General features: G+C 41.8%; 1 protein-coding gene across 1 annotated transcript in view; it reads right to left on the bottom strand.

The window, feature by feature from the left end:
* The window catches only part of sez6l (seizure related 6 homolog (mouse)-like), a 125,518-nt gene that overhangs the window by 14,801 nt on the left and 88,150 nt on the right, over positions 1-22,567 (bottom strand). The window contains exons 5-10 of the mRNA XM_008280773.1: positions 21,981-22,166; positions 21,665-21,836; positions 20,309-20,475; positions 19,629-19,823; positions 16,857-16,995; positions 15,206-15,402 (exon numbers count right to left, since the gene is read on the bottom strand). Coding sequence (XP_008278995.1) covers positions 15,206-15,402; positions 16,857-16,995; positions 19,629-19,823; positions 20,309-20,475; positions 21,665-21,836; positions 21,981-22,166 — 1,056 coding nt within the window. The remainder of the gene's footprint in view (positions 1-15,205; positions 15,403-16,856; positions 16,996-19,628; positions 19,824-20,308; positions 20,476-21,664; positions 21,837-21,980; positions 22,167-22,567) is intronic.

Below are 22,567 nucleotides of genomic sequence, written 5' to 3'. Positions count from 1 at the left end.
GGCAGAGGAGCTGTATGCATTCTTAATATTTGCATAAAAAAAGTCCAACGTCTTATTTTCTCTGGTGGTGCAGCTGACAAACTGCTGGAAAGTTGGTAACGTAACAGAGAGGGAGACGTTGTTGAAGTCTCCAGAGATCGCCATGAATGAGTTTGGATGCTGTGTTTGTAGTTCAGCCACGACGGAGCTGATGACATCACAGGCTGTCTCTGGTGCGGTTCCTGGTATTATATAAACCACTACCACTACTACATTGTAGAGATATTACAGTTACTATCTACGAAACAGTAGTACTATTATTAATTCATTAAAGTGTTTTGCATCTTTGGTATATACGGAATGTGTTATTTGTAACAAATCTAATTCATGATGTCCTTCAGTGACCTGTAGCTCTGAAAATATTACCAGTATAAAGTTAAGATGTTGCATGGCCTCATTAATAGATTAAAGTTGTGGTGATCCGAGTTTTGTGTTTTTGTGTAGAACTGTGTTTTGAAAAAAAAACAAAAACTTTCTTTATCCCAGAAGGGAAATTCAATTTTTTGGTATATGTGCTTGTGTTGACTGGTGGCTGTGACTGCATTTCAGGCTGGGCAGGGTTTTCCAGATGGGAGTGTTCTCACTCACCCTCTGCCACACCGACACGCATCTACGATCAGTGCTGGATAAAGCCTGTCTCCACCTGTGCTCCAGCGCCAGTGGATTATCCTCCTTAGAGTGGTAGCAGGCCAACAGTGCTTTTGAGAATTTTGTGCTTTGTAAAACTTTGCTTTGTCTAACGTGTGTTTTCATCTGTGCTTTTGCCAGAACCTCCCCAATCGTCGCTTTGCCAGCCGAACCACAGCTTTGTGTCGCCTTGTCTCCCGGCTCCCCCAGGAAACTTCCCCAGGATTTCCCTCACTCACTTGGCTACCCTCACAAGCTTCCTGGTGTCCCCTGGTTCCCCGCTGTTGTTAAATAAATCCCTCATTTTCACTCCTAAACCCAGTGTTGCATTTTTGGATCCTTCCTTAGACTGAACCCTCAAAAGTTACTGTACATAAAAAACAACTGATTCTGAGGAGGTTGTGTTGGAATTTATTTAACATTTGGTTGGTTGAATATTAAATAACCCTCCATCATTGCAACTATGTGCTCACAAGATTAAAACGCTACGTGAAGAGTTCAAAAATCTAATTGTTTTGCTCAGACTATTGATGAGTGGATCTGTAAGGAGGCTGCACAGATCACACAGACGATGGATGTTGTGCTGCTGGTGGTTCTGTAACATGCTGAGAAGACCTCAAACAGCAGCATGAACTGATTACTCAGGCAGAGAAGCAGCAGGAAGCTCAGCTCAGCAGTCTCTTGATCGTTTTTCTGAATCAAGAATTCATCTGATCTCGGACTTGCCAGCATTCAAAGTGTGCAGCTCTGACCTTCCTGCCATGTTATCTCTTCAGTCTTAAAATCAGTGCAGCTTTACAATGAGTGCCAAGCCAAATTTAACTAGAAAAGCACACAGAGACCGCAGACCTCAAGCAGCTCATTTCCACCCATATTGTGATTTCCAGCCAATGTTTAAATTGTGCATTCTTTTTATCTACACCAGGGGTGTCGACATTCGGTCCTCGAGGGCCGCAATCCTGCATGTTTTAGATGTGTCCTTCTTCCAACACACCTGATTCAAATGATCAGGATCGTTATCAGACTTCTGCAGTGCTTGATGATGAGCTGATCATTTGAATCAGGTGTGTTGGAAGAGGGAAACATCTAAAACATGCAGGATTGCGGCCCTCGAGGACCGCAGTTCGACACCCCTGATCAGATCAGATCAGATTCATGAGTAATCAAAACATACATTTAGCATTTGCATTAACATTGATATCATGAATAACAATCTTACAGACTGACGAACGGTCGTTCTATACTATCAAATATTTTTTACACTTACATTATTTCTGCGGGTACTTACTGGCTTTTAAGCTGTTAACTAACGTTATGCTAGGTTGGCATAACTACAGCGATATTATTGCTAACGTAAACAGACAGGGAATAACTTAAGCTAGGTTAGCACAACTTTAGCAATGCAAAGTAACTGAACAGCATGACCGACGCAACAAAGTACGCGTTAGTCGTCATGACACATGGCAGAGAGTTCAAGTGAAACAGGAGACATGTTGAGTCACTGTGAATGTCACAGCTCCACTCAGGCCACTCCTGTAATATTGCCTGGCTGTAGCTGACTCCTGTGATATTGAGAGGACAGCGGTGAGAAATGAGAAGTGAATGGAGTCAGAGCTCCATCTAGTGGACAAATGGCGCAAGGACGGCATTCGGCACCAGTGTGACACTTAACAGCATTTACTGCTTTGTGAGAAAATAATTTGATGGAATGACAGAACATCACCAAAATGTAATCATCTGTTCATTGTGCCATTACCAACAGTTCTGAAAATTTCATGAAAACCCTTTCAAAACTTTTTGAGTTATCTTGGAATCACACAAACAGACAAAGAGATAAACGCCGGCTAAAACATAACCTCCTTGGCAGAGGTAACAATCTACAAGAACCAATAAACTGCTAGTAGGTTAAACACCATCAGTTTAGTTATTCACGCGCATGCACAATAGCTTCATGTCAAATTGAACGGTGAAGCGCGGCCGAGCTCCGGTAGTAATAATAATAATAAGCTCCGCCAAAAAGGCCGCGGACTGACCAGGTGTCACTTGTCACCTGGACAACCTGAGCTTTGGAAAGCTGAACTCTGGGGAGATTAAAACGCTGCAAAGTATCTGAAGATCAAACTCAGTAGATTAAGTGAAGGAAGATAAACAGCGCTGCTGGAGAAAGGGACCTTTGCACCTCATGTACAAAAGGTGCTATGCAAAAAATGTGGTTTTCTCTTTTCCACGCTCACGTTCAGATGTATCAAGAGTGAAATGATCATGGAATGCAGTCCTCCAAGCCAACTTCTTGATTGGAATACGCAAGTTGCTATTGCTTTAGCCAAACAAGATACAGGTTCTTGCGTAATCATGCCAGGATATCAAAGAGGAAATCAAAGACTTTGTCTCATGTCAGATTACTCAATTTATTATTTTCCAACAGACAATGAGGCAAGAGAAGACTGTGAGACGCAGTCCCAGCCTCGTATCACAGACCCGCAGGATTCCTCCAGCCTCCCCGGCGTCAGCTGATCCTCCAGTCTGCCGCAACGCATGTCGGGGGGATTAATATTAGGACAATTAAATGACTTACTCACCAAGAAGCCACCCATCCCGCACCGTGCCAGCTTGTAGCCTGTTCTCAACCACGCTGTTAGTCAGAATGTGTTTTGATCAAGGCCGCCTCGCAACAATGTTACTTAATTGTATTTGCTCATCACAGATGATCTGTATACTGATTTAATAAAAATGCCTCCTGTTTACATAAACAAATGCATCTTGTGATGGTGCCTCTATAGCAATGTGTGTGCAGTCGATAGCTCTGATCACATCAGGAAAACCGGCCGTAACTACAAATTGCACTTTTATGTCGTCCTGTTCAATTGCACTGTGGGAATTTGATATATCTGGCTGACTTTCGGATAATTCCATCCCACACAGCTGGCATGGCTCTGCTCACTGTCGACTGGCACAGTCCCGATCGGTCGGCCAGCTCCCTCTGACAGAGCCTGTGTCTAGGAAGCCCAGTGTGGTCAGCACCTATACGGGCACAGATAGGACATGGCTCCTGGCCGTGTTGCGCTCCAATAATGGCCACTGCTCCGTGCACAGTTCTAAGCGAATTGCCCTCGGGAACGTAAAGTGGCTGATGATCCAGTCGTCGTCCCGAGGTCTCTGGAAACCCGTTCTCTTTGCACTGCTTCATTGGCAATATCCTCCAACAGTACCAAAGCTGTCACTGTTGTTAACGGTATCTTGGGCACCATTTTATGTAAACTTTTATATCCGCTCATCTGATTGCAAACACCTGGGTGTGTTAATTGTTCTGATGTGCATATCATGTTGAAGAATAACCTTTTTTTATATATATATATTGTTTTTTACATTTTTATATTCCCAGCATCGCTTCTAAGTGTCGCCAACGGCTCAAAAGCAATAGAAACGTGCGTACGCCAGTCAAGAAGTTGGCGTGGAGGACCGTACATTTCCACGTTCATTTCACTCTTGATACATCTGAACGTGAGCGTGGATAAGTGTGTACGCCAAGTTTTTGTGTGTACACATGCTTTGTACATGAGGCCCCAGGTTTCAGTGTGAAACCCACACAAGTCTTTGTACATGAGGCCCCTGGTCTGTATTGTTCAAAATGGTTAGAAAAATTCTACATAGGTATTATATTTATTTACCACTTGCTCATTCAGAAATAAATGACATTTTGGCCAGATAGTTTTGAAATCCTTAGAGTTCTGTGTTGTATATCTTTATAAGTAGGCCAAATTACTCTTGATGTACTAACACTGATCTCTCTGCTGTCAGGAAGCTACATCTCCGACGGCGTCCAAACACAGAACTGTCCAGATGAACTGATCGACTGCTCCATCAGCTTCAGTGACTCGGCGTCTTTGAGATGACCAACTCGCCTATTTGTGAGGGGCCTTTGAGGCCAAGATTGAATACTTTACTTGTACATGAGGCTGAGCCTCTGATCACACAAACACATTCAGCCTCACACAGGAAACAATTTTTGGTCCGTAAGTACCCACAAACTCTTGACTTGTCATTTCAGATAATGAAGTCATTCTGTCATGTATCCTTGAACTATTAGGACAATTCTGCTCGATCATCTCTGTTTTGCTTTAAATTATTAGAACACAAAATAAGGATATTTAAAAAAATTGATTTGTAAAATTTTGACTTTAAATATCAAACATTTTCTGAGATAACATTCTTTAAACAGACACCTGTCAATGCACTTTCAGCAAATTTTTTTGCTCATTAAATTTTGAGGCCAAGTTTGAATGACAACATGTCAGGAGCTTTCATCCAAACACAGCCTCAGATGTAATTGTGCAAAAAATTTGATGATAAGTATTTTAATCAAAATTGTATCTTGAGAAATTATATGGTATGTATTTCCCTAATCAATTAAAATGATCTGAGATTAATTAATGTCACAAATTTAAGCTAAAACTGAGAAAGCAGTAACAACAAAGTGTGATGTGAAAAAGCTCATATATGTTGCGTGCTGCATGTAAAAGCCATGTTGTGGACAGTGTGGATGAGGGTGTGTTGAATGTGCTCATTGCTTGTTGGCTTCTATCTGCTTCGTGTTCGTTGAAAAACATGGCCCAGGCTAACACTAGTAGCTAGAGGTACAAAAAAAACAGTATAAGGAAAAGAGAGATGATGAAACTGATACGGAAGGCTAGATTTAGTGATGTAGAACCAATTGAACTATGAGCTGTTGATCCTAGTGAGGAGGAACAAGTGCATTCTTTGGTAAAAAGGAGAAACACTTTTCCTGCCAACTGGAGAACAGACCAAAGGTTAAGAAAATCTTTTGAGCCACCCAGATTAGCTGGTAAGTGGACGTAGCAGAGGTTAAAAAAAAGACTCATGAGCCACACGATCCGCCAAGTTAGAGCGACAGAACGATAGGTGGACTTTGTTAAAGAGTAAAAACTATGAGCCACGTAGTCTGTCATTGGTGAGACAGAAAAATAAGTGGACTTTTATAGAGAGTTAAAAATCATGAGCCACCATCTGCTCTGTCTTTTTGGAGGCAGAACAATAAGTGGACATTGTTAGGGAACTAGCCTTCCAAGTCAGTAGGCAGGAGACTGAGAAAATCTAGGCTATATTTAGTGAAATTGAACCAATTGATAGGACCTTGCTAAGGAGTAAAAACTATCAGCCATGCAGTCTGTCATTAGCGACAGAAAAATAAGTGGACTTTAATAGAGAGTTAACTAGAAAAGCACACTGAGACCGCAGACCTCTGCTAAGCAGCTCATTTCCACTCATATTGTGATTGCCACCCAATGTTAACGCCCAACGCTGGATCTGGCAAGTGGTTACTGGCAGGTAGAAATGGACCCTGCTGATAGGGAGAAAACTGCTTTTGCAGCTCGGCTTGGGGCAGTGGAGCAGCGATGGGTGGCCCAACTGGCAAATTTCAGGTATGACATCAAATACCGTCCAGGTACACAAAATACCATTGCAGATGCTTTATCCAGGCTGCCTGAACGACGACAGGGGATTGCCCACGTGCATGTCGACCGGGTCGCGGCTGAAGAGGATGGAACGTGGTTGGAACGTCAGTCCAGGGACCTTGACCTTGCCCAGGTACGGCAGTGGAAAGAACAGAATTTGTCTCAGCCCAAGGTATGTGATTCCATGACGCCTTACATGAAGTGGCTGATTAGAGACTGGGATAGAATCTCACTGCAAAATGGTGTACTGGGAAGATGGTGCCAAGGGACTGGATCTGAACACGAGATCTTCCAAGTGATTGTTCCAAAGCAGGCAGCCAATGGTGTGTGGACAACGTACCACGAGGGGATGGGCCATCCAAGCAGGGAGAGGACCATGGCAGCTCTGCGTCAGCGCTGTTATTGGCCCAGAATGGCCCAGGATGTAAAAGAGTGGACGGAGACTTGCCTGCAGTGTGTGTGTGCAAAAGCAGGACCTGAGGTGAGAGCCCCTCTCGTATCCACTTCTACATCTTATTCCTTTGAAGTTGTTGGGGTTGACTACCTCTCTCTGGGGTGCCCAGATGACCGGTACCCCTATGTTCTGGTGATGACTGACCTGTTCTCCAAGCATGCTCTTGCAGTACCTACCAAGGATCAGTCTGCTAATACCACAGCCTGAGCCTTGTATAGCAGCCTTATCCAGTTATCCAGACATTTAGCTGCCCCAAACGTATCCTGACAGACCGAGGGGCTGCCTTCGAATCGTCACTTATGAGTGAACTTTGTCAGTTGTACGGATGCCACAAGAGAGGAAACGGAGCCTGTGAGAGATTCAACCAAACCTTTTTGAAGCTGTTAAGCTCCCTGACTGAGACAGACCAGGCACAGTGGCATAACCGGCTGCCAGCCCGCCTCCAGGCGTATAACAGCACCATCCATAGCACAACTGGGATGACCCCACACTATGTGGTGTTTGGGAGACACACTAGGCTGCCTGTGGACTTGGGAACTGGTTTTGGCCCGACAGTAGAGACTCACACCCTACAAGGCTGGGTACAGCAGCATCAGAAAGCCCTGATTCATGCATATCAGACAGCAAAGAGGCAGTCACAGCACCAGCAGGAACGAGACCAAGTGCGCTACAACCGACAAACAAAAGTGGCACCACTTCTCCCAGGTGAGCGGGTGTTCCTTCGCAATTTCCGCAGGAGGGCCAGAGGGAAGTTGACCCCGAGATGGTCTCCAGAACCATTCGTGGTGGTGAAGCAGCTACGGGAAAACCTCCCAGTTTACATCCTTCGGCCAGAGGGTAAGGAAGCGCCAACTCAGACTGTGCATCGCAATAACCTCCGGCCATGCCCTTTGAATATGTTGCAGGACACCAAGGAGCTGGCAGGGGAGTCGGAGCTTCCAGTAGCAGATCAGTCAAACCAGCTACCCCCTCCCACTTGGTGGCTTCCTGGCCTGGTTATTAGCTCCACCCAGCAACCACTAGCTTCTATAAGAGACACAGTTTCGGCTCAACCGCCTGACCCTCCAGAAGAACAAGCAGACCCAAATAAGGACTCGAACCATTCTATCGCTCTCAGCGACCTAATTTTGGGTTGCCTCCGGCCAGGTATCGTAAACAGTAAATGGTCAGGACGATCAGTATTAAAGGAGGGGGGAAAATGTCAGTGAGACATCCTCATGTGTTGGCTTGCTTTTAGGTGGAGTTATAGGTTTTATGCATGTTTTTATATTTTTAGATGTGTTTGGGTTTTATTAATATTTATGTTTTTATGTGTTGAACTTTGCATGTTTTTTTTATTTTTATTATTGCATGGGTTGTTTCTTTTATTTCCAACATGCATGTTTCCAATGAGGACTGATTGTCTGAACGTACCCCTAGACTCCTGATTGGACAAAACTGAATAGTGTGTCCTTAAATGACGATTGGACACAGGTGTGTAGGAGAAGGGAAACAATCGGAAGCGAGAGCGGCACAGGGGAAACAACTGGAGAAGAAAGCAGCAAGAGGGACTGAGCAGGAGACCACGGCGAGAGTGACGGTTGGAGCAACGCGCAAAGGGTACGCCGCGGGGCAGAGGATATCGGGCAGGACCTGCAGACTGGAGGTAGAGCGGTCGGCGGCCCGGATCGGCACGTGGACGCGAGGCACAGACACTTTTCAACGCCAACTTAAGCTACGTGAAGGAACGTGTATAGTCGAGTTGGCCTGTATGTGTGCGTGTGAGAGAACCCCCTGTCAGACTTGGTCACGTGACTGAGGACGCATCTCTCCTTTCCGCAGCAGCGGCGGTTCGTGGGGGACGGAGCAGGGCAGTCACGAACAAGAGACACCAAGGGACCAAACGGACGGCGGCGGCGGATAGCTCCAAACCATTTACCTCTCTTCTGAAAACAATAAGGAGGCTCTTCCCCAGCCTGCATGACCTCCAGTACAGACGTGGTAGTAACAGACATTTTCTCCAGCTAAAAGATCTTCATTCATCCAAATCATTGTTAGCCGTGTTCAGCTCATCACCTCGTTTAACCTTGTTTTATTGAAGTGTTTTTTTACATTTTTATCTTTTTAGCTAATTTTACACCCTGCTTATTAATACTCTTAATTGTGAATAAATCATTTTAGACCAAACCGCGGTGTCCTTGTTTTAACAGTGGAACTATTTCTGGTATACAAAGAACCCCGCACACACTTGTGACATCTACCTAACACAAATGAGTTATTTTTTGGAGAATATATGAATGAGGGATGCAGAATGAAATAATTCTGAGTAAATATCATGATTTTAAGCTCAGATATGTTAATCATCCCTGATCCTCTACATCGCACAGGAGACATTCACGCACCATTACAAAGTTGAAAATCTCATGATTCTTTCTGTTGTTTCAGTTTCTGACTCTGACAAATATTAAAAAATTTGAGTAATTTTTGAAAAGAAAACAAACATTTCAGCTCTGCTGGGGGGTTTTTGGGTTCAGAGAGTGAAAACATACTTTCTTCAGAGAGATATTTTTTGGTTTGTTTTTTTTATGTGAGTTAGATGTCTTCTTTTGAGTTAGTTATACCGGTTTTATATGTAATGTTGTTTATTGCCCTCTGTAAAGTACTTTGCAATGTTTGTTTTGAAAATTGCTCTCTTTAAAAAGATTGTAACTGTATGATTCATTATAGACACAGCTCAGTGTATATTATGAATAATTTTTCACTTTGCTGCACCAAGAAACATCTCTGCAGTTGCATCCAATCAGCTTATTGTTATGTGTCCTTCATACATTTACAGGCTCGTGTTGTTTCATAAAGTGAAAAAAAAGGAAGAAAGATGAAACAAAACAAAACCACCTCCAGTAGCTGTTGATGCCAAAAAGAAAACAGAACATTAATAAAATGAATGCTGTTTAAAACAACAACAAAAAATCATTACGGCTGAGAGAGACGTCTGAATAAGCAGCCTGGTGTGAGTGTCTGCATATAACTGCTGATTGATTGGACAGCGTACAGTATTGCATTACACTGTACAATATAATAGGCCTACAGGGATTTGTAAGTTGAAGTTCCTGGTTCAATTATTCATTCTCTATTGACTCGGTTCTCCTCCTCTTCTGTGCAGCCTGGATGTGTGTGGGGGGTAATTTATTCGCAGCTCAAACACACACTCACACACACATAATCATAGAGAGTAGCCTACGTGTTCATGCTGTGTCTACTTGATTTACTCCTCGGGGAAATGTGTGTGAGTTTGTGGTGTCGGGAGGGTGACAAGCAAATTGGACAGTGTGTGTCTCAGTGCACATCTAAATTGGTGCCAGGTGTTGGATATGGGAAGCGCCACAGATTACAGTGTGTAAAAGAGGGGAGTGAGTTTATTTGGCTGCTTGTGAAACTCCGAGCTTGTGTGCGGGTGAGCGCCACAGTAAGATGGTGAAACAAATAGGATGTGATTGAATAAGGACAGAGGGAAATGAAAGGAAAGGCAAATAAAGATGAGAGGAGAGAAAAGGGGAGATGAGAAATGGAGTGGGCAGTCTGAGGAGAATTGGCAAAATTGAAATGAATGGGAAAACTGAATGAAAGTTAACATCTCCACATCAATTCAAAGGATAATGCTGGTGTTATTTTACATTTTCTTATTGTCAACAAATCTCATTAAAAGATCAGAACCAACCAACAACATGTTAGTCCATCTTTTTAATACTTTCTGGCTTCCGTTCCTCCGTGCTGTGGCTCTGAGCCACCGGTTCCTCCTGAATGTGTAAATGTTTAAAAACAGGACATAAATACAGTATATAGTTTCATTTGCAAAGAAAAAGGGCTCAGTTACTTTCTAAGATAAACGGGCGCTATTGATGTTAACAAGCAGTACTCAAAAAGGAAGAATTTGTTTGGGGCTACTTTTAGCTGCTGATTAATTTAGATTTAGAGACATTTAGAGCTGTACACTGTGAGAAATAAAAGTTTATATTAAACAGTTCTCAACTGTAATATTTTAAACAGTTTACAGTTTGTTACTTTACAAATGTTCCCTGTTCTGGTAAATTACAGATAAAAACTTGTGAGATCGCAGAAAGAAAGTATGAATTTACATGTTAACATTTGAAATTACACTATTCTTTAGCGAATAAATCTAACAAGAAAAAAAAATACAACTGAGAAACAAAAAACTGATATTTACTGGTAAGTGGTGAGTAATCTTCATCACATAAGCTTTTGTTATTTTACAGATAACATCTAGTAAAATCACTGAAAAAAAGTATTAATTTACATGTTTAAATTTGAAATTACGCTATATATTATAGTAATAAATTAAAAAAAAAAATTAAACAAAAACAATGCTCGTCAAAATATAATGTCCTCATCAAAAATCTGTGTTTTTACAAATAGTAAGTCATTCTTTGTTTTATTACCCTGTTTCACTGTACTAGTAAAATCTAACTTTACAGATGTCTGTAGCTATTTTTAGTGTTTTTTAAAAAAAGTTTTTTTTAGTTTTTGACCTTTACAATTTATTTATATATATATATATATATATATATATATATATATCTCAAATCAAGTTTATTGTCATTTTGCTGTACATACAACAGTAGTACAGGCAAGATGAAGGAGCATTTCTTCAGAATCCGATAACTTAAAGCAATTTAAATAAACAAGTGTTTGCATTTCTAGATCAGCAGTTCAGCATTCTGACAGCTTGTGGAATGAAGCTGTTGATCATTCGGGAGGTTCTTCCTTTAATGCACCGGAAACGTTTGCCTGATGGTAGCAGTTCAAACAGCTTATGGAGAGGGTGTGAGGAGTCCCTGGCAATTATCAGTGCCCTGCTCCTGCAGCAGCTCTAGAAAAGTTCTTGGACAGAGGTGAGGGAAACTGATGACCCTCTCACCTCCTAACTATCCTCTGCAGGGTTTTTCTGTCTGACATACTACAGCTGGAGTACCATGTTGAGATGCAGTATGTCAGAACGCTCTCCAACACACCTCTGTAAAAAGTCCTAAGGATGCTGGCAGGGGGAGAGGCTTGTTTCAGCTTTCTCAGGAAATGTAGTCTCTGCTGGGACCGTTTGATGATCACTATTGTGTTCTTATGCCTGCTCAGGTCTTGCAAGATCTGCACTCAGAGGAACTTGATGTTCTCCACTCTCTCCACTGTGCAGTCGCTGATGTGAGGGGAGCATGCTCAGGACGTGACCTTCAGAAGTTGATGATCATCTCCTTCGTCTTGTCCAGATTAAGCAGCAGATTTTTCTTACTGCACCAACCCTCTTGGTGTTTCACTTCATCTCTGTGCATTGATTCTTTTTTTCGCAAATAAGTCCCACTACTGTGGCATCATCAGTAAACTTGATGATCTGGATCCCCTCATGTGTGGCTGCACAGTCATGTGTTAGTATTGTAAACAACAGTGGACTGAGTACACAGCCTTGAGGAGATCCAGTGCTCAGCGTGATGGAGTTGGGGATGTTCTTTCTGACTCGGACAGACTGGGGTCTTTCAGTCAGAAAGTCCAGGACCCAGAGACATGTGGCATTATCTAGGCCGAGAGCCTGACAATAACGGCATTGTAACACAGTCTCAGTGAAGTAAGAGAATTTCACAACTGCAAATAGTTGTTGGTCTTCTCCTAGTAAGGTAAACCGCTATCTTCTGTAATATCTCAATGAATTGTTTCTTAGGCAGATTTACAGTGAAGTGCATTTACATGCTTGTGCTCATCTCATGGAGGAGCTTCCTACAGAGAGAGGAGAGCTGCAGGAGGAGGGCTGTACTCTCACATTGGGGTGTTCTTCTTTTTTGCCTCCTGCAGTTTGGATTTATTTTAGAGCAGCTGAGATTTCTTTTTAGGATCATAATTCTCATTAGTAACTGAGGCCTAACACAGCTGGAGCAGCTGATGTTAAGAGTCATTTATGAAAGTCCTGTTGTTGCCCAAATCTGTTGTTGCTAAATAGGTAAAAAAATATTATATTTAACTATGAAACCTTATAGGACTTTGTTTGCAGCAGCATGTGTTGTTCAAACAGCCTCTCTTCATAATGTACAGTACAAGGTCATATTTCTTGTATTTATTAGTTACATACGCCTTGTATTGACAGCGTTATCAACAGTGGTGTTGTTGGAGCTGCAGTCTCCAGGTGGACGTTCAGTCGATATGCTCTCCGTTATTTTTGGCAGCAGGAGGAACAGACTACCTGCGAACACCTCTGTACTGCTCGGTCTGACTTATTTAAAGTTTACTGAAATGTTTACTCAGAGTCGGGTCCAAAATTACTGATGTCAAAGAAGTCGTTGGTGTGGCTGCATTTCATTCAAACAGACAAAAAAGCAACTCGCCATTGACAGAGTCAATGACATTCGTGGATACACAAAGGTCATATAGGAAAGACATTTGAGGATAGTTGTGCTACATCTGCAGCTGATCAATTCATCGATTTCCTGACTAATTTGTCAACTGATTGGTTGCTTAAAACAATTTTTTAAGACAAAGCATCACAGCTCAACAACCAACACTGCAGATCATCTGAAAACAGCAACTTGTCTGTAATGTTCCTTAGTAGTTCTGGGATTATCCACTGATATATTTCTAATTTTCAGGAATCATGAATATGTAGGGCTGGTCCGAATAGCAGGGATGCAAGGTGGCGCAGTTGGTAGCACTGTCGCCTTGCAGCAAGAACACTGCAAAAACAGCCCTACTTGAAATAAGCAAATATTCTTAAATCTGGTCAAATTTTCTTGTTTTGAGCAAAAAAAATCGGCCAATGGAGTAAGCAAAATTTACTTGGCTAGAATTCTTAAAACTAGCCTATATATCTAGCCACTTTAAGACCATAATATGTATTAAAACTAGGAAAAAATAGGCTAAAATGTGAGAAATGTTTGCCTATTACAAGCAAAGAAACTGTTATGTAAGAAATATTTTCTTAAAATAAGTGTTCTGATTTGTTGATTAAGCTGACTTTAAGACTGTTTGACTTAAATTAAGAATTTACACCTTAATTAAGGTTTCCAGTTAGTAAAAAAAAAAAGCTTACAATGAGATGGATTTTCTTAAAACAGAACATTTTTAAGCTTTTTTTTTTTTTCTGGCATTTTGCCTTTAGGACAGTCAGGACAGTGAGAGAGTGAGACAGGAAAGGGGGGAGAAGAATGGGTAGAGACCTTGCAGCAAACTGTCATGAGCGGGAATTGAACTCACGAACGCCGCGCCGGAAAAACTACAGCGCTGTTCACGCGCCGCCCACTCAACCAGGTAAGCTAAAGCTATAGGGGCACCTGAACAAAAAGTGTATATGCCCTAATCCTCTTCTAACAGCATAACAATAATTGAGCAACATTCTAGTTGCCAGTGTCAAAAAAAAATCCAGCAGCAAACAGATGAATTCAAACTACAATTGATGCAGTTTCTTAAATTAAGAGCTTTAGCAATTTGTCTTACTCGTAAAATAAGAAAAACAATCTTATTTCTCTGGTGGGATTTAATGTGAACCATTTGAACCACGACATTGTTGCTTGTTACTAGTAATTCTAGCTCAATATTAGCTGTAAAATCTTATTAAGAAAAAGTTAGATATATTTTCTTAAAATTAGACAAATTTTCTTAAGCAAAAACTTGCTTGTCAAGATTATTTTACTTTTTAGATAAAAAATAAGAACAATTTTCCAGAAACAAGACTTTTTTATTTTCTTAAAAATCCTTTTTTGCAGTGACGGTTGCCGGTTTGCGTACTGGTGGGGGCACCAGGATCTTTCTGTGTGGAGTTTGCATGTTCTCCCCGTGCAGCGTGGGTTCTCTCCAGGTTCTCCGGCTTCCTCCCACACAGTCCAAAAATATGTTGAGGTTAATTGGTGATTCTAAATTGTCCATAGGTGTGAATGTGAGTGTGCATGGTTGTCTGTCTCTAAATGTAGCCCTGCAATAGACTGGCGACTTGTCCCAGGTGTCTCCTGCCTTCGCCCTAAGTCAGCTGGAATAGGCTCCAACCCCCCCACGACCCTAGTGAGGATTAAGCGGTGTAGAGATGATGGATGGATGGATGGTCCGAATAGCAATTTCTGATCTCTGGATATTCGGCCCAATTAATGACGAATAATAAAATGCTGCAAATACTCACTTTTTATGTTGACTTAGAATCTATTTAGACTAATAAGGCTGCAGGTGGAGTGCAGTCAGTGAACTTAGTGAAGCTGTGGTTTCAGTCCACTGAGATTTTCTTTCGTGAATACAGACCTAATTGCCTAAAACTAAACAGAAAGCAGCAGCTGCTGTTGGTGATTCAGATATTTCTGATGACGCATGGGCTACTCTTTGATAAATGTGCTTGTTTTCTGTTGAATATTTTCCCATGTGATATTCATATAGTTTCTTGTGAGAGAGGAGCTGCAGAGTGTCATGTTGTCTTCATGAGTAACCAACACCACACAGAAGGACAGTAGTTAGAAACACACAAGACTGTTGTTGTTGTTGTTGACAATACTGAATGTCACTCAACTTTCACAGCATAGTGTTGATGTTTGCAGCACTTTGAGCACTTAGTTCCTTATGTTTTAACTCAATAAGGCCACTGAACCGCCACTCTCACCCATGTAGTTGATGATGAAGCCCTCGCCCTTGCCAAAGACAAGCCCCGCTGGGTCAGAGTGGAAGGTGACGGTCAGGTCAGGGGTGGTGGACGAGAGCTTGAAGGGATTGCTGCCTCCGATGTAGCGGCCCAGGATGCGAGTTGTGACCTCGTCTCCGTCAGTGATGGTCAACATGTCGCTGTCGCTGATGTTCAATCTGAGACAGAGAAACAGACGGACAGCGAGGTAAAGACGCCGCAATCAGATCGGGATAAGTTGTGATGACTCAAGTGCCGACAGCCGACTGTGTGGGAGACGAGACAACCACAGAGGCTAAATGCTGTATTCGTGTTTAATGGTCTGTAAACACAGTCATGTTGTTGTTGCCCCGGACCTGTTTGTTTCACCACAGAGGCTTCTCAAAGAAGAAGTTTTGAAAACTGAAATATCTCTAAATATGAGGTGACATACTTCCATCAAAGTGTGTAATTGGATTAATGCTGCCAGGGAATTGAGTTAAACTTGTCAAACCCATTTTAAATCATAGAAGAAAGTGACACCGATCTGCCAGTGCAGTGAATGACTTTAGTCATGTTGTTGCAATGCTGGGAACATTTGCATGTTAGTTGCACATGCGGGAACTTGTGGGCTATTTTAAGGCATCCTGGTGCCATGTACATGTTCTGACCAAAAGAATTCTTCCTTTAGAACCTCGCTCAGGGGATAAAAAAAAAAGTAAAGACTTGTTCCCTGTGCAAGTCTCAAGGCTGATCGATTAAACTCAGAGTGGACGACATGTGAGAGGTTTCTAGCATATTGTCGAGTCAGCATCTGAACCAATCAGCTGTTAGATCAGGTGAGAACAGACATTTCCCATGATGCCCTGAGGCTGTGCAGGTTCTGGAGAACAACTGTAAAATCTAACTTCCTTAATCTCACATTGTTATTGATTTATTTCACTCTGGTATAACATCAGTGTGTTGAAACCTGCATTATTAATATTTCCTACTTTAAGAAATCAGTATTTCTTAAATATAGAAGAACTCTGTGTGACATTACTATTTTCCACATTTAGAAGACTTTGCAATGTCGATATCTGTGACTAAACATATCTAGTGTTTCACTTATTACTATCATCATACTGTGTGTGTCTATATTGTATCTTATCGAGATGTCCATCCTGTACTGTGTATCGATTATTTTTTGGAGACCTTCATATTTATACTGTACACACTAAGCATGAAAGAAAAAAGCATTTAGATAATCATGCAGAATGAGTTGAGAGCTCAAACAAACTTGGTCACATTTACATTTTGTGTTCTCAATTCACCTCAACATCATAAATGTGAGTTCAGGATCAACAGAGCGACAGTACAAAATCAAGATGAGAGCAAAAAATACCAACAGACTTGTGAACGCTGCAGCGGCAGTGTCATCAGCATGCTCTCCAATGTTAGCGAGTTTTGAATTTAATGGCTCAGTACGAGCAGGAACAGAGAAATATCAATAGCAACATCCAGGCGGGGAGCTGGACCCCTCACTGAGCCTCCACACTCACAACTCTCCACATGCATTTTTAATGATAACATTTGGTTTCTGCTCAGGCCAAACTTCTGATCAGAGAACAAGCGTTGATGTGCGAAAGTCCATGAGTGTTGGTGTTTTCCTCACAGTTGTACATCAAGCAGCACCCGTTTGTCCTCGCCAACATGTATCCTCCAGCTGCAGTCCTCTCCCTCTCCGTACCACTCCGGCCAGTTTGGAGACAGAATCACACCTCCGGGACCTGTCAGGTCTCCTCCACACTGAGCTGCACAGACGACAGGGACAGATTAACCCTTGAACCTGAGGCTGTTGTCAGGGTCATTTCACCAGCTGTACTTTCAAGCTCCTGTCTTGGTCATTCTGAGGCTACATAATGGGTGCAGTGATGCTGCATGATATATCCCATGATACTGATGCTCAAAGGAGGTTTTACAAGAAATCATGCTGAATAAAGATTAGATTTTGGCTTTAGATTGTGGAACGGATTTAAAACGGATTTGGTTGCAGTTTTTAACTAAGCTGTGTAAATGTGTTTCTCCGGTACTTATTAAATAGTGAGGCTCAAAAATTATGGCAAAACTTAAAAAGCAGAAAAATTTCAACCCACCTCTACTTCAACAGTGTGTAATTCTAAAAATACTCACAAGGTAACTTATTACTTGAATTCATTAAATACACGAAAGATATTGTACATAAAGCCGATTTTGAGAAAGTCGGGTGGGAACGTTTTTCAGATTTGGATCATTTTATATGGAATGACTCATCCGTCTCATTAGATATGATAACCCTTGCATGTTTTTTTCTTCTTTTTAAAAAAAATAAAAAATTATTGACATCAAAGACGAAATATCATAAAATTGTTATGTTTTCACCCTAAAATGCTGACAGTAGGAGTATCTTTTCATAACCGTGTAGTAGAGATTGTCTGGAATTTTGAAATATCAGAACCATGATTGTGGGATGGTGGAATGCTGTATGAAAATAGGTGCCTGATAAGTGTCATTAATAAATTCAGTGAACTGTTTACGCACAGCAGCCTACTGTAGAGTGGGCAAATATGAACATATATGTGTAATGAGTAATGTGTGTGTGAATTGATGCAGGGCTGTATGCAGGTTGCAACTATGATAAATTCAATGCAAATTTAAAGTTATTCTTTCTTACCAACATTTTGTCTCATAGAAGAGCTATGAGCATTGCAGGAAAGTTCAAGACATGCAGTTTTTTTTTTTTTCCCATATGTGCTTCACCTCACTGTAAAAAATACTTTTAAGGCAATTAAACCAAGAGGAAGAGATTTGAATTTAAACACAAAGTGCATCTATCAGGATCTAATGACCAAGAAAATCTGTTATATTTACGATGTTTGCTTTAAACTTGAATTTGGATTTGGATCTAAGTATTGCAAGGCGTGTACAGTGGGTATGGAAAGTATTCAGACCCCCTTACATTTTTCAGTCTTTGTTGTATTGTAGCCATTTGCTAAAATCATCCATCCATCCATCATCCACACACTGCTTAATCCTCACTAGGGTCATGGGGGGCTGGAGTGTTTCCCAGCTGATGTAGGGTGAAGGCAGGGGACACCCTGGACAGGTCACCAGTCTATTGCAGGGCTACACTTAGAGACAGACAACCAAGCACACTCACATTCACACCTACGGACAATTTAGAATCACCAATAAACCTCAACATGTTTTTGGACTGTGGGAGGAAGCTGGAGAACCTGGAGAGAACCCATACTGCACAGGGAGAACATGCAAACTCAGAAAGATCCCAGGCGCCCTAACCGGGACGTGAACCAGCGATCTTCTTGCTGTGAGGCGACGGTGCTAACCACCGAGTCACTTTGCTTGTGTGTCTTTCCTAATCAAGTCCAATCAATATAATTAAACACAGCTGGACTCCAGTGAAGGTGTAGAACCACCTCAAGAATGATCAGAAGTAATGGACAGCACCTGAGTTAAATATACAAGTGTCACAGCAAAGGGTCTAAATACTTATGGCCATGTGATTGTTCAGTTTTTCTTTTTTTTATATAAATCTGGAAAAATGTCTACAATTATGTGTTTTTCTGTCAATAATTGGTGCTGTGTATACATTAATGAGGGAAAAATGAACTTAAATGATTTTAGTAAATGGCTGTAATATAGCAAAGAGTGAAAAATTTAAGGGTGTCTGAATACTTTCCGTACTCACTGTAGATATGGAGTATAAACATGTTTCAGGCCTACAACGAAGTAGGCTTGTGTTAAGACATGATTGGGTCACAATGAAGTGCCATTGAAACAGGCACATTGTTGTTCTGAAGGTATTTCCTTGAAGAATGAGCAAATGTTGTTTATCGCTGTGATCAAATCTCACAAACATGCACCCACTCAGGGTTGTATCATTAGGCAAGTTTGACATAGCCAGGCTTTCTTTGTGTTAGCTGGCTCAACAAAACCTGAAACCCCAGTCAGAGATAATAAGCACCACAACTGTTATTAAATTTTCTTTGTTTGTTCACATGAACATCTAAAATGTCCTCTTCCACACAAAAGGGACCAATCATGTGCCGTTCACTGACAAACAACCATCAAGAAGTGAACTGGGCAAAGGGGGACACTTCTTACACCTGATTTTAATCCTAAACTTTGAACAGAACCTCCTCCAGAGCAGGTTACCATGGTGATCTAGCAGCTTAAAATAAAGCCACCTCTGTGACATTCCAGACTAAACAGAACTCGATAACCCATTAATTTAATTTCAGGGTACATAGTACACGGCATAATCAGACTGAAACAGCAATTCCGGTTTGTGGAGTTTGGTAAATCTAGCCTGCAGTACTCATACAATAGTAATTTAAATTCCAAAGATGAACATATTTTCATCTCTGTGTTCAGCTGTCAGTTTTACCTTTGCATAGTGGCTCGGTGTCGTTCCAATACGGATCCCTAGCACTGATGCACTCGATAACAGGAGGGCCTTGTTCTAGAGAGTGACCCGCATCACAGGTGAACTGAACCACAGCTCCAACCCCATACAACGGGTCTGAGGTCGTAAAGTTTCCATTCTGGAGGTACGGCTCGTAGCAGTGGCCACGTTCGAAAGCTGGAGGAGGAAAAACAATGCTCAGTGCATTGAATAATTAAGGCAAAAAGTGTCTCTTTAAACACAATTTTTATTCTTATATATTTGTGACACCTTTGTACAATGCCAAAATAACACATATTAGTATCTTCCTCAAATATCTGTAACCACACATTGTGCATAAATCCTGTTTCCTTTTGGAAACATGATTCTTCGGTTGGATTGTCGTTTTCTCTGCACTGATGAGGATAAACATGTTGGAAGGAACATTTCCATCCCTCGGCAATCTGATATTGCCAAAAACTCCCAAACTCTTCCTGGCAATCCAGCCGAAAATCAACTTGGCAGTGCACGATGTAAAAAGAAACACTCAGCAATGGTCTTGTCTGTTTACATAATTATTCAGTAATTATAGAAATTCAACAGTCCATGTACTTTGTTTAAACTGTGCTGCAGAAACGCAGTTCAGGTTTTATTTTAGTGTTTGACTGGATCTACGTCTGTACCTTCGTAGCGGATGTTGAATCCTGTGTTGTGGTTGGGCTGATCAGTGATGAACTGGATCCTCACAGCCGGACCCTCGCTGATTACTCCCTCGAAGGGTATCTGTCCACCTCGACCCGAGTCGAAAAGCACCACAGAGCCAGCGTCCAGCCCGCTCCACAGCACCAACCTGCAGGAAACAAACACTGTGTGAATGAGTAGAAGTGAAAGAGAAAACTGTTAATAGGGTTCCACCTGAAGAACCAAACTGATCAATAAAAGACATAATAGGACAAAGTGTTCCAAAAAAACCAGGTTGGGATGTGTCTGCAGGGAACACAACATGACAACAATGTTGCTTGTAGCCACAAGAAAACCCAGAAGCTGAAACCCCCAACTAAGATCAAAAGTTACTGGATATTGTTTGGGAAATCGATTTAATAAAAACTCACATCTCTTCATCTATTACTGACTTTTTGCTGACTTGGGGGCTGCAGACATATGCGCTAAACACTAAACCCAACAATCGTCCACTTTTAAGCCAATATGGTCTGTTGTTTTTTATCTACATAGCTGACAGTTGTGACACATCATGATTGTTCATTCTGAGTTGTGTTTGTATCTACGGAAATCACATTCCTTTTAGCTCTATGTTTGGTCCCTATCACCACCTGAGGAAAATATCAAGTTCTTCTGCTAACGTGCTAAATCTTGGTCAAACAGTCGCTTTCTTTTAGCTCTGAGTTTGGTCTTCACCAGTGCCTCGGGGAAATATCTGGTTCTTTTTCTGCTGAGTGCATCACAATGCTCATGAGTCACTGTAGAACTGTTTACCCCAAGAACAACTAAAATGATTTGGATGTGAGCATGGACACTGATGAATGATCATGTTTTGGGTTAGGCCCAAACAAACCTTAGTGCCAAAGAGCACTTAGAAGTATGTCTCAGGTAAAATGACCTTTCCTGACCTTTTGATGTGTAATTTCGACCTAATATTACAATATATTGCCAAGTTGTATGCCACAATAGCCAAGTGAGAATAGACTACCTAAACATTAGATCGACAGAATGAAGACATACAGTGATGAAAACAACATAGCTGTGTTGTGTGCAGTCATTTCATTTCTCCAACTGTGTTTCCTGTATATGTTTTGCATATTTTTAAAGTTGTTTTGTGAATATTCCTGGTCACTTTGCATCTCTGTGTAGTCATTTTGTATCTAATTGGGGTCATTCTGTGTCTCTCTTGTTGTCTCTTTGATTTTGGTTGGTCTGCATGTCTTTTCCAGGTTACTGAAAAGGCTCCTTGACTCCTGGAGCCCCAGGCCCTGTACTTAGTCGGCCTATTCAGTCACTCATGTCAAGACAGGGGCTCCTACCTGTCAGTTGGTCCCAGAGCCAGTCTCTCCAGATGGAGGTGCAGCCTCTGGTCCTTGGGTGCCTCCAGGGACCAGGAGCAGGATCGGTCCAGGGTGGCATTCGGCCCATGATGGGGAGAAGGTGACAGCACCCTCCCTACTGTCGCATTCTTCACTGTGCCTCCACAAAGAGCTTCGGAGGACAAGATTGTTTTGTTGTTGTTGTATTCATACACATGGAGATTCATATTTGATGCATCGTTTTCAACAATATCAAACTGTGGGGAGACTGGTGTCTTGCATCACTTTGAAAATCTTCAGATTTGCACCCACTCACCCCTGCAGCTGGGCTCCTTGCCGCTCCACACTGGCAGGGAGGCGTTGAGGCAGGTGAGCAGCGGCTCCCCCTGCAGGTGGTAACCCATGTGGCAGTGAAAGCGGGCGGTGCCTCCAGGCAGCAGGTCAAGCACCGACACCTCCCCGAAGTGAGGCCTCTTGGGCAGTGAGCAGCTCAGCCTGAAGACTGCACACATTGAGAGACACCAGAGAAAAATATGCTTATTATGATAGTAAGTGAGGATCAAAAGCAGCACTAGTCATACTGTGTTTGATTCTATCTATTTTTATGTTGCCTCTTAAACTCCTGTTAGTGCGGCTAGAACATTTAAAGCTATCATTATTATTATTATCTATAATTCTAGTGGTGTTACAGTGGTGTTGCTCCACTGTCTCAGATTTTGTTCGGAGTTTCTTTGCTTTGTTATTTGGGAAGCAATTTAAGTTCTGTAAAATTTTTGGGCACTTCTGCAGTTTTCACCATCAAAAAACATCCCAACAAAACTGTTTGTAGCAGATGCAAATGACTGAATTGCTCCAGTAGAGGACAAATTTTAAATGTTTGGCCCCACAAAATTAAAAAAAAAA

Source organism: Stegastes partitus, unplaced genomic scaffold (assembly GCF_000690725.1).
Source record: "Stegastes partitus isolate 25-593 unplaced genomic scaffold, Stegastes_partitus-1.0.2 Scaffold209, whole genome shotgun sequence".
NCBI classification, from domain to species: Eukaryota; Metazoa; Chordata; class Actinopteri; family Pomacentridae; genus Stegastes; species Stegastes partitus.
This window is presented reverse-complemented; position numbering and strand designations above follow the sequence as displayed.